The sequence below is a fragment of the Oryctolagus cuniculus genome, chromosome 8, assembly GCF_051225735.1.
Source record: "Oryctolagus cuniculus isolate XC-2025 breed Fujian yellow rabbit chromosome 8, ASM5122573v1, whole genome shotgun sequence".
Taxonomy (NCBI): domain Eukaryota; kingdom Metazoa; phylum Chordata; class Mammalia; order Lagomorpha; family Leporidae; genus Oryctolagus; species Oryctolagus cuniculus.
This window is the reverse complement of record NC_142874.1, coordinates 29386188-29398919: the sequence shown is the minus strand read 5'-3', so window position 1 is coordinate 29398919 and position 12732 is coordinate 29386188. Positions and strand designations below refer to the sequence as shown.

The window sequence follows — 12732 nt, the reverse complement described above, 5'->3', positions numbered from 1 at the left end:
CATGGTTCAATATTTGAAAATCAGTTCATGTAATCCATCACTATAATAGGTTAAAGATGGGGGTCGGCACTGCAGCGTGGTGAGTTAAAGCCCTGGCCTGAAGCACTGGCATCCCATATGGGCGCTGGTTTGTGTCCCGGCTGCTCCTCTTCCAGTCCAGCTCTCTGCTGTGGCCTGGGAAAGCAGTGGAAGATGGCCCAGGTGCTTGGGCCCCTACACCCGCATGGGAGACCTGGAAGAAGTTCCTGGCTCCTGGCTTCGGATCAGCATAGCTCTGGCCATTGCGGCCATCTGGGGAGTGAACCAGCAGTTGGAAGACCTCTCTCTCTCTCTCTGTCTCTACCTCTCTATGTAACTTTGTCTTTCAAATAAATAAAATAAATGTTAAAAAAAAAATAGGCTGAAGATGAAACATCATATGAGTACTCCCTAAAGTGCAGAAAAAACATTTGACCTAATGTAATGCCTAGTCAGGATTTAAAATTTTCAGTAAACTACAAACAGAAAGGAATTTCTTCAACTTGATAAAGAATATCTTCAAAAAACCTACAGCTAGCATCACAGTGGTGAGAAAGATTAGGAAAGGGAGATGTCTACTCAAAATAGTACTGTTTCAAAAAAGTTTAATTTTGACTTATGGGCTCCTTTGTTAAGATTTAGCAACATATGAGGGGACTTCAAAAAATTCGTGGAAAGTGAAATTAAAAGATAAAAAGATAAGCGCTTTTTTTGCCACATTGTCTTGGCTTTCCATGCCTGAAATACTCTCATGGGCTTTTTAGCCAGATCTGAATGCCTTAAGGGCTGATTCGGAGGCCAGAGTGCTGTTAAGGACATCTGCCATTCTGAGTCTGCTGTGTGTCCCACTTCCTATGTTGGATTGTTCTCTCCTTTTTAATTATTAATTAATTATTTTTAATTATTTTGTAGTCAAATTAAAAAATCCATGCAGTTTTTTCAAATTACACGTTTATTTCATGAGCTTTTTTTTTTTTAAAGTGTTTGTTTATTTGAAAGGCAGAGTGGCAAAGAGAGGGAAAGACAGACAGAGAGCTCTTTCATCTGCCAGTTCCCTTCCTAAATGCCTGCAACAGATGCAGCGGGGCCAGGCCTGAGCCAGGAGATGGGGGAAGCGGACTGAGCTTTTAGGAAGAAGAGTGTCCCTTTTTAGATTGAGTCATATGAGACAAGTTGTGTTACAGCTGCTCATTTTGATTTGTTTCAAACACATTTTTCCTTCTTTATTTTCACCTTATTTGCAAAGGGAGGGGGGGAGATGTTCCACACACCGGTTCAGTCCTCAAATGCCCATAAAGCCAGGCCTGGTCCAGCCCAGAGCCGGGAAGTGCCAGAGACTTAGGTATCTGAACCATCTCCTGCTGTCTCCCAGGTTGGGCATGAGCAGGGAGGGGAGACCAGGACTGGAACCAGGTACTCCACTGCGGGATGTGGGCACCATAAACTGCGGCTTAACTCTTAATGCCAAACAGCTGCCCCTCAGCTTTCTCTAAATAAACTCCAAAAGCCAGGGAGAATAGTATTATCTTTTCCAGTGGCGCTTGGCCAGGGTCGTCAGCACGGATGGGCTTTTCAAGCATTTCCACCATGATCCTGCTCTGCCATGCTGCAGGGGGCACTGTGCAATCAAAAACCAAAGCCTGCTGAAATCCTCCAGGCTGAAACAGGGACAGGCAGAGAATTAGGATGGTTGGAATGCATCCACATTCTGCCCCTAAAGCTGCCATGAGACGGGGCATGGAGAGTGGGGGCAGAGAAAATGCTTGGGTAGTAGAGTGCACGAATTGCACTCCTGAAGAAGTTCGTCTCGAACTTTTCCTTCTCTTGTCTCCGTGTTTTCTGGTGATCATGGATACTTTAAAAGGCTTGAAAGCGTTCACTGCAAATTACCGAACTCAGCTTTAGAGAGCACATTTGAAGTCCTCTATTGTTTTCCTGTGGGATGTTGCTAGTGAATAAAACACATGGATTTACAGATGCACACACACACAAGCAAACACTCAAGGAAGTCTTGTAAGGCAACCTTGTCTTTACAGTTAAGAGCTTGCTTTCTTACGAAAGGTTTTGTAGGTCTTGTGCAAACATTTTTTTTTAACATTTTTATTTATTTATTTGAAAGGTAGAATTATAGACAGTGAGAGAGACAGAGACAGAGAGAGACAGAAAGAAAACTCTTCCTTCCATTGATTAGCTCCCCAAATGGCTGCAACAGATGGAGCTGTGCCAATCCTAAGCCAGGAGCCAGGTGCTTCTTCCTGGTCTCCCATGCGGGTGCAGGGCCCAAGCACCTGGGCCATCCTCCACTGCCTTCCCGGGCCACAGCAGAGAGCTGGACTGGGAGAGGAGCAGCTGGGACTAGAACCGGCGCCCATATGGGATGCTGGCACTGCAGGTGGAGGATTAGCTTAGTGTACCACAGTACCGGCCCCACAAACATTTCTTTTATGTTGTCTATGTCTATCTTTGGGCACACCAAAATTTTTCTTTACATATTTTTCATTTTTTAAAGGATGATACATGTATGTTTAATACCTCCATATTATTTCTTAAAGATTAAATCTTTTGGGGCTGGTGCTGTGGCACAGTGGGTTAAGGCCCCGGCCTGCAGTGCCAGCATCCCAAATGGGTGCCAGTTTGAGTCCCAGCTGCTCCACTTCTGATCCAGCTCTCTGCTATGGCCTGGGAAAGCAGTAGAAGATGGCCCAAGTCCTTGGGCCCCTGCACCCACGTGGGAGACCAGGAAGAAGCTCCTGGTTTTGGATCAGCTCTGGCTGCTGAGGTCATTCGGAGAGAGAACCAGCAGAATGGAAGACCTCTCTCTCTCTGGCTCTACCTCTCTCTGTAACTCTTTCAAATAAGTAAAATAATTCATTAAAAAAAATAAAAGAAATCTTTTAAAAAAAGAATTTCAACTTTTTTCTTCTTCCTTTTTCTTTAAAAAATTGCAAATTTTTCATATTTTTAAAATATTTCTTTTTCTTCATTTGAAAGAGTAACAGAGAGAGGGAGAGACAGAGAAGGAGATCTTCCATTTGCTCATTCACTCCCCAAATGGCCGCAACAGCCAGGACTGGGCTGGGCTGAAGGCAGGAGCCTGGGACTCCACTGGGGTCTCCCAGGTGGGTGGCGGGGGCCTAAGCACTTGAGCCATCTTCCTCTGCTCTCCCAGGTGTGTTCACAGGGAGCTGGCACAGAAGCACAGCAACTGGGACTTGACTTGGCTCCTGTAGAAGCAGTAGCTTAGCCCTCTGTGTCACAGTGCCGGCCCCTCCTTTCTTCCCTCTAAGTCCCTTTTATAAACTATTAGTCTCATTCATTGAGCATCCATTTATTAAACACCTGTAGCCAAACTCCAGTGTCTAGGAAGTTGCAGTCGGGAGAGAAAACTCAATAACCATGCAAATGAGATCGAGGAAGCCAGGGCGCCTGGGGCTGCCGTACCTGGTTGAGTTTGGAGGACTCAGAGAGAAAGTCTGGAAGAGGAAGGCTCATTTTTTACAGAGTGTTGAAGGAAGGGAATTTGGATAAAAACTAGGAGAAAATGGGCTTCCAGGTAGGGGGATGATTTGGGCTAATAGAGATACGAACAAGCGGAGCCATTTGGCAAAATAGGAAGGCATCTGATTTGACTGAAATAGAAATGAAACAGGGCAGGCAGCAATCCAAGGCAGAGGCCAAGAAAGGTGCTCCATCGAGTCCGCGGGGTTTAGTAGTTAGCAGTGAGGCCCTGGAGGGTTTTGGACAAACATGCTGAGCTCACATCTGTCCGTTGCTGTTGTCCATTTTGGTGACTTTTCTTGTCATTCTGCTTGTTAGCCTCATTACAACAAATCTGCTATTTTACAAACACAGGAGAGTCTTAAAACAAGGGGAAGCCAAAAAACATTTTAGTAAAATGGTTAGACTTACCAAATCCCTGGAGTGCACCCCCCAGCATTTGGGCATCCATCACGGGGTTGAAGTTAGGAGCTGGGAAGATGGTCCCTTGCACCTGGTGGGAGAGTCCATAAGAAAGCAAGTGTGATAAGTTGAATGAAAGGTTTCAACATTTTTTTTTGCCAGATAAATAACAGTGAAAATCTACTCTTTTTAAAAATTTTTTAAAAATTTATTTAAGTTATATAAGTTAAGTTATGAATGTCTGTCGCTCCCCCTCTTCATGGAGGAACGACACTAAACCCTGCCTAGGCTTCATATCCGAGTCACGGCACCATTATGTCGCTCCCCGTCTTCGTGGAGGAACGACACAGGACCCTGCCTAGGTTTCATATCTGAGTCACGGCACCATTATGTCGCTCCCCGTCTTCGTGGAGGAACAACACAGGACCCTGCGCTGTTCTTTGGTCTGCTCGGCCCTCCCCGGGTTTGCTGCTGGTTCTTCCCGGGTTGGCTACCGTCCCTTCCACCTCCGTGGAAGGGCGGTTCCCCCTGCCACTTTCCCCACTTCCGCGGGGGAGCGGCACACCACCGGCTGGCTCTCTCGGGGGCTGCACAGGTGTTCCTTCAGATAGATGTTCCTGGTGCATGTTGTCTCTCTCCTCCTTTATAGTCCTCTTCCTCCAATCCCAACTCTGCTACCCACACGCCGAGTATGCTGCTCTACTCCAATCAGGAGCAGCTCCTGCTGTTTATTGGTTGAACTGGAGGCAGCTGTGTAGAAGCTGTTTCCTCCTCTCCCAGCGCCATATTGTGGGAGAGCAGATGCATAGAATAAGTCTTAATTCCAGTAACAGTCTAGTCCGAGTTGCTCCCAGTTGCTCCCCACAGATCCCCCTTTCTTATTTTTTGGCGTTGATATGCGCCTGTCTTCAGTGCCCCGCGGCACACACTCTGCTCTGCTTGCTGGAGTTGCCCACAGGTGCTTACAAGCCCTACCAGTCAGGCAAACCGAATCCGGGTCCTCTCTTTGCCATGTTGTGAGGAGGTTTTTAGGCGCTGATGCGTGCCTGTGTTCGGTGCCCTGCAGCGCATGCTCTGCTCTGCTAGAACTGCCTGCAGGTGCTTACAAGCCCTATCAATCAGGCAAACCGAATCCAAGCCCTCTCATTGCCGTCTTGTGGGAAGACTTATTGGTGTTGATAACGTGCCTGTCTTTGGTGACCTGCGGCGCATAAGCTGCAAGCCGCCTGCAGGTGCTTATCGTCTTACTGATCAGGCAGACCGAATCCAAGCCCTCTCATTGCCATGTTGTGGGGAGGCCTTATTTTTCTCTATTTCTCTATCTCCGGGCATTCCTATTTCTCCTATTTTACTTCTTTCTGCCAGCATTCCTATTTCTCTCATTTTACTTCTAAACTTCTGTTTCTCTTATCCCCGCGGTTTCCCGGCACCCGCCCCGAGGCTGCTTCTCGGTGCCTCACCCGCGGCGGCTTCCAGGCTCTGCGCACTCCGCGGTCTCCATGCCCTTTGTGCCCGTACCACGGCCTTCGCGCTAGCCCCGCGTTTCCTACTACTTGCGCCTCGGGCTCTCTCCCCATTCGTGCCCCGCGCGCTCTCTCTGCGCACGGAGGCTTCCGCGAGTCACACAGCCTAGCTCACGTTTCCGCCACTGGTATTCAGTCTAAGTTCCCCGGGCTAACCTGGCGAATTCAACCTAGCTCACGTCTGCACCTTTCGGTTTGGCTTCCCATCTTTTGCTCCCCGGGCTAATCTGATGGATTCCAACCTGGCCCACGTCTCCGCCTCTGGTTCCAGATTTTTGCCTTTTGTTCCCCGGGCTGACTTGACAATCCCAAGATAGCTTACGTCTCCACCTCGGCCTGCCCCCATGGCTTCATCCTCCCTAACATTTTTTTTCTCTACCCGGTATGTTTCCTAACTTTTCTTCCAACAATATTCCCCTCTCATTTCTCCTGGCTTCTCCCCACAGTCCGTATCCGAGTCTAAGTTTCTTGTAGGTTTCACTTTTGCTTTCAACCTTAGAGATTTCTCCCAGCTTCCCCCCGTAGTCCGTATCCGAGTCTATGCCTAGGCTTTTGATAGCTTCTTCCGGCACCTTTTCCATCCGGCTTTTCCCTAGGCTCTTTGCTAGTCTCTCTCTCCGGTATTTTCCCACTTCTTCCCGCTTCTTCCCTCCTAGGTTTCCTGTCTGAATCATGGCACCATTATGTCGCTCCCCCTCTTCGTGGGGGAACGACAAATGTCATAGTTACGGACAATCTATTCTTTTTAATGAAACATTTAAAAATATTTTGACTTGTATTTTAAAAGCAGAGAGGCAGGAGAACTTCCATGCATAAGTTTAGCCTCCAAATGCCTGCAACATCCAGGATTGGGCCAGGCAGCAGCTGGAGTTGGAACTAAATTCGAGCCTCTCATGTGGATGGCAGGAATCCAAGTACCTGACCCGTTACCTGCTGCCTCCCAGAGCATATTGGCTTCAGTCTGGATTGGAAGTGGAAGAACCAGGACTCAAACCAGGCCCTCAGGTGTGGAATGCAGGTGTTCAAATGAAGTTTTAACCAATGTGCCAAACACCAGTCCCTTATTTGTTTTAATTACTCTAAGACACACACAAGTCTATTAAATGAAGGCCCTAATTGTATGTTAATCGTAGACCGCTAATTTGGTTGTGTTTATTTCACCTATCGGCTTTCATAATGTTGACATCTACTATTTTAGACAGGAAACTGATGCACCCGAAACCAAGAGTAGAAAAATATAGGAAACAAATGAAAAACACGTGTCTTGTTAACAGCAGGAAGCGTTTTCTTAGGAGTTGGAGAGTACTTCACAGAAAGTGAAAAGGAAACTTTTGGGGGGAGAGTTCATGCCATTCACACAAATTATAAGCAGCACAGCCTGTTTTTGCACATAAAGGACCCTAGAATCACATTGGAGGAAACTGAAAACGTTTGAATTTGGGTTATGAGATTTATACACATGTGGGTCATCCAGGTGGGCAGAGATTATTTAGCTTGCATTCATAGCTGCAGGGGCAAGCCAAAACCAGAGTGACAGGCCATGGAAATTCTCCCTCTTGCCAGCAATAAAATGGCAGAGCAGTGAGGGCAGGCTTTGGGTCCACATGGCCCATTTATTTTAGGCAGAGCTGGCCCAGGCTGGGCACCATAGGATCACAGTCAGACCAGGCGAGCTTTCTGTTCAGCAGTATCATCTTAGCTGGAGACAAAGCTCTCAGACAGTAGAAGGTTGGTTAATTAACGAGAAAGGAGTAGACCATAATTTCTACTTAAACATACACACGCCAACACCCAAGTGCTCATGGGAGGATTAAGAACAGTGTTCGCTAGCTCGGAATTAAACTCGTTTCAAACTCGATTTCGCGGATGCTAAGAAACATGGAGTTCGCTGTTTGAAGAAGACCAAAAGCCTCATGATGATTGTGAGATGGCCATGTTTTCAGTGAACTTCTTAAACGCCTGTTTGAAAGGTACCTGTAATTAAGGGAAAAGCACAGTCTGCATCTTACAGAGTTCAAGTTCATTCCTGTACAAGTGCTTCTGAGTCCCATGACAAAGCTAATCTGCCTTGAGCTCTTCTCTCCCTAACATCCTCGCACTCACAATGGTGCTGTTTGTAGTTAGTACCTTCTATTTTCCCAGTTTGGCACCCGTTCCTCAAATTGGGAATTTAGCTGTGCCACAGAGTGTATTGTTTTATAATGCATTGTTGTGCCAAGTAATTGCTCTAGGGCTTCATTCTTTTATCTTTCAAATTGTATTTTATATTCTTTGCATAAGTTGTGTCAGATCTTGACCAAGATTGTCTATGTACTGAATCTTCTTTTTAAACTATTCCATTTTATTAGTGATGTCACTTGTATTAAATGGTTGATTTAAAAATTATTTAGTGAAAATTTTGGCTGAATAAACTGGCTTTACATATGAGATAATAGAAGTTTTTAAAATTTTTTTTGCAAATACAGAGCATATATGAATTAAGTTGATTCTTTCCATCATTATATTTATCATATTGGAGAAACAATAATAAGTAAATAAGAGAGAAAAATTAGCCTGAAAAAGAAGGTTGGGGAACAGCTGTTCATAGTTGACAGAGCAGCAATTTCTCCCTTATAGGTGTGTGAACAAGCAAGTGATCTGGAAAGTGAGGGCACAGGCATGATATGCTAGTTGTATATGAGTAGAAAATAGAGTTAGGGGTGGCAGGTACAAGATTACTATGGGATGTTAAAAGTCTTGAGCAAGAGGCTGGCACCGCGGCTCACTAGGCTAATCCCCGGCCTGCGGCACCGGCACACCAGGTTCTAGTCCCGGTCAGGGTGCCGGATTCTGGCCCAGTTGCCCCTCTTCCAGGCCAGCTCTCTGCTGTGGCCAGGGAGTGCAGTGGAGGATGGCCCAAGTGCTTAGGCCCTGCACCCCATGGGAGACCAGGAGAAGCACCTGGCTCCTGGCCTCGGATCAGCACAGTGCACCAGCTGCAGTGGCCATTGTGGGGTGAACCAACGGAAATGGAAGACCTTTCTCTCTGTCTCTCACTGTCCACTCTGCCTGTCAAAAAAAAAAAAAAAAAAAGAAAAAAGAAAAAAAGAAAAAGAAAAAAGAAAAAAAAAGAAAAGCCTTAAGCAAGATATTGATAGCTGATTTGAGTTCCAGAGGTGACGCTGGAGCAAGGGAAAGAATGAAAGGAAAAAAACTGCAGTTGGCAGGGCGACTCGTTGAGAGTCCCAGCGGACATGTAACGCGGACCTGGACCCGGCCAAACAGCGCGCGCTCCACGAGGGCAGCTGCTCCGCTGACTGCATCTAATCTGACCTGCTGGTTCTCCTGAGACACAGCTGAACGTCCCCCAGTGAAACTGAAAGAGCCACAGGCTGTTGCTTCAGGTGTGTTTTCAGAATGTAACACCGCCAAAGCAGCGCCCTGTCCATTGAAGGATCTTACGTTTTTGTGGCCACAGGGCCAACTGGAAAATTGGAAGAACAAGTACACTGTTCAGCATGACAGTGAAAAATACTATGTGCATGTGTATGCGAAGATGATTTTATTTTCCTTGCTTTGAAAATGGACAGGGTTGGAAGTAGTATCACTCCTCTAAGGCAAAGTAGGATCTAATGCCTGTCGTTTCAATTTGAATTCTTATTGATTTATTTAATTTATATAAGGTGAAGAGATTTCATGTATTTCTTATATATGGATTTAGGAGCTTAGTGAAACTTCCCACCCTATTCTCCCTCCTGCCCATGCTCCTACCCTCTCTCTTCCTTCCTTTCTTATAATTCCTTTTAATTTTCACAATGACATATTTTCAGTTAATTTTATAGTTGTAAGCTTAACTCTCTACTAAAGAATTCAACAAGTAGCAAGAAAAAAAAAAAACACTGTTCCTTCACAGTAGAGACAAGGACTGTAAGCAATAATTCTCAAAATGTCCATTTTGCTTTATATACATTACATTTTTTATGTTATGTTATTAGTTAGGACAGATCAGGTAAACATATGGTATTTGTCTTTTGGGGACTGGCTTATTTCACTAAGTATAATGGTTTCCAGTTGCATCCATTTTGTGCAAAAGACAGGAGTTGATTCTTTGTTATGGCTGAGTAGTATTCCATAGTGTACATATACCACAATTTCTATATCTAGTCATCGGTTGGTAGACATCTGGACTGATTCCATATCATACCTGTTATGACTATAAATGTAATCCAAATACAAGTTCTGCTCCTAGTCATATATAAATTTGAGTTGTCATAAGACGTTGCTCCAGATAGGATCACTCTGACTTACTACTTGGTGATTCACCTTTCCATATGACCTGCAGGGTCCTCGGTGAAGTCTGTTGTGCTATTTTCTTTTCTTTTCTTTTTTTTTTTTTTTTTTGACAGGCAGAGTGGACACTGAGAGAGAGAGAGACAGAGAGAAAGGTCTTCCTTTACCGTTGGTTCACCCTCCAATGGCCGCCGCGTCCGGCACGCTGCGTCCAGCGCACCGCGCTGATCCGATGGCAGGAGCCAGGAGCCAGGAGCCAGGTGCTTTTCCTGGTCTCCCATCGGGTGCAGGGCCCAAGCACCTGGGCCATCCTCCACTGCACTCCCTGGCCACAGCAGAGAGTTGGCCTGGAAGAGGGGCAACCAGGACAGAATCCGGCGCCCCGACTGGGACTAGAACCCGGTGTGCCGGCGTCGCTAGGCGGAGGATTAGCCTAGTGAGCCACGGTGCCAGCCCTGTTGTGCTATTTTCTTATCTTTAAAGGTAAATGCAAGGTGTCGGGCGCATAACAATGTCGTGAGCAGATCTAAACTACTGCTCAGCTTTCCTTACAAACGATCTGATTAATACTAAGATGCTGTTACTCCCTTTTTATTTCATCAGTAGTATATTATTTATAAATAACTGTCATGACATTTAAATATAATAAGCATAAATGCATTATTTAATAATTGATATGACATTTGAGCCTAATGAGCGCATTTAAGTACCAACTAAAATAGTGTGTAAAATTTGCAAATCATGTTTTTTGAGGTGAGGGAAACTACTATGATTTGAATAGCACCTTTATACACTTTATCTCATTTGGTGGTATCAACAAGACTGTGTCAGACAAGGTAACTTTTCCTGGTTCTCTATTATATATGAAAAATGATGCCTCAATATTTATACAAAGCTACTGGCTTAATAATTGGCCGCCCAGGATAACAGTGTTATTCTGACTTTAAACCTAGGACTCCACTGGTGTAGCTGTTAGTCTGTTGAAAATATTCTTTGTTTGCTATTATTCTCATATTTCAAAAAATTAAGGAAACTTTATATTCGTATATGAGCTAATAACCTTTTAAGCTGTTGAAAGGCCCACTACACATGAATTAATCCAGAGGTGATAAAACATATAAAGACTTAAAATTTTGAAAAGGTTAGATGTGAGGCAGCTTCAGTACAGGCTCTCAGTGAGTTCTCCTGTTTGGGAAATGCACCCGGCCCCGCGTTTCACACGTGAGGCAGAGGTTATGCTTCATTTAAAAAATGTATTGGCTGCAATGATGGACAGAGTAACAGTTAAATTTTGGTAATTTAACAAAAAATGAGATCATATGCCTAAGAGATGAAAACTCATCAAAATTCATATGGTACTTTATATTAAAATGAAAATTTCTGCCATGTCAGTATGCTTTGTTGAATGGGAAGCAGTTATGGATTGGTGCGCACACATACAAACTCACACACACATACACATGTACACATTAGGATACATGGTTTACATTCTATAAAGTGAGCATTAGAAATGTTCATTTATAAACAGTAGAAAGAAAGTGGTTAATGATCAAGAGGGTTATATAACAATTAGAAAATGAAATTGTTAATGTGCAGAGAGGTATTCACTAGAAAAAAAAACTATAAACACTTAAATTGTTCCATTTCCTTCACTAAAACTGATGCTTTTGCTTCACTCTAATACTCTCCCATCACTGATTTTTCTGTGTATGTTCATTTCACCCCCAAAGATCTCTTTAACAGATTTATAATCAAGCAAATCAGCCTTTTCTCTTTTTGCTAGATGTGCTTATACTGTTGTCAACAGAGTCCACGTGAAAGGCATCTCAACAAGGTGATGGTTTTCCAGCACCCTTGATCTTTGAAGAGGCTCTCTTCTTTCTTTTTCTTTTGTGACTTGGGGGATGCTCCCTCTCAAAACTCCATAAAAGTATCAATGCTTAAATGTGACTAGCTTCAGTTCCTCCACCTCATGGGAAATACATCTGCAAATAACAGCCACTTCTATGCACAATGCATCTTTGTTCTGTGTGGTTGGCCATATTCTGACTAGGAGAGGAAGGGTAGGAAAAAAGCATGCATCTAATCAAGTGAGAGAAAGTTGGAGGGAACAGCATGTGACCAGGAATGGTCTGTGCTTGCCCGCTTCCAGCGCTGTGATAAACAAGGGGCTGGCAGGGAAGACTCCTCCTCCTCTCCTTTCTGCCCCTTCTCTCCAGATGAGGAGCACATCTCACTAGCACACGGCAGGCCTGATTTCAATTCATTTTTGTTCCTCGCTGGACATTGTAGAAAGTCACCTAGAGTCTGCCGCTTCATACTTTGTGAGTTAATTATTTATTGATATGTTGCAAGCTTGAGTTATTATGAGATGCATTCAAGTCCTGGCTCCACTCCCGATTCCAGCTTCCTGCTCATGCCTACCCTGGGAGACAGCAGGTGATGAATCAAGTACTGGAATCCCTGCTACCCATGGGGAAGACCCAGATTGAGTTTCTGGCTTCTGGCTTTGTCCTGTTCCAGTCCCAGCTGTTGTGGGCATTTGAAGAGTGAAGCAGTGGATGAGAGTTCCACCTTTATTGTCTCTGTTTTTCATATATATATATGTGTGTGTGTGTGTGTGTGTGTGTGTGTATATATATATATATATAATATCTGTCTGCAAACTTGGAATCTGGAACAAACCCAGTTGGGGATCTCATTGCCCACAACAGTAGAACTGAATGCATTCATCTCCCTGCTCCCCTGCCGCAGCCTGCCCTAAATTGGGAACAAGGCAAGAATGGCCCCTCTCAGAACTTCCTTAGTGTCTTCCTGAAAATCCTAAGCAGTGAAACAGGAGAATCAAAAGAATTAGAAAGCATACATATTGGAAAAGAAGAAGCAAAATCATGCTGACAGTAATTAAAGAAGGCCCGTAGAAATGAAGCCATATTATTTCTATGCCTGGAAGGCTTTATATTGTTATGATGTCGAGTCTCCATAAATTGGTTGATGGTTTCTGCAAAATTGCAGTCACAAT

General features: G+C 44.5%; 1 protein-coding gene and 1 long non-coding RNA gene across 2 annotated transcripts in view; one reads left to right on the top strand and one right to left on the bottom strand.

Moving 5' to 3' along the window:
- Positions 1–12732, bottom strand: part of LOC127482618 (annexin A10) — a 70797-nt gene that overhangs the window by 43878 nt on the left and 14187 nt on the right. The window contains exon 2 of the mRNA XM_089302221.1: positions 3928–4009. Within this exon, the coding sequence (XP_089158347.1) occupies positions 3928–4009 (82 nt within the window). The remainder of the gene's footprint in view (positions 1–3927; positions 4010–12732) is intronic.
- Positions 1–12732, top strand: part of LOC138843602 (uncharacterized) — a 39821-nt gene that overhangs the window by 21876 nt on the left and 5213 nt on the right. The window lies entirely within an intron of this gene.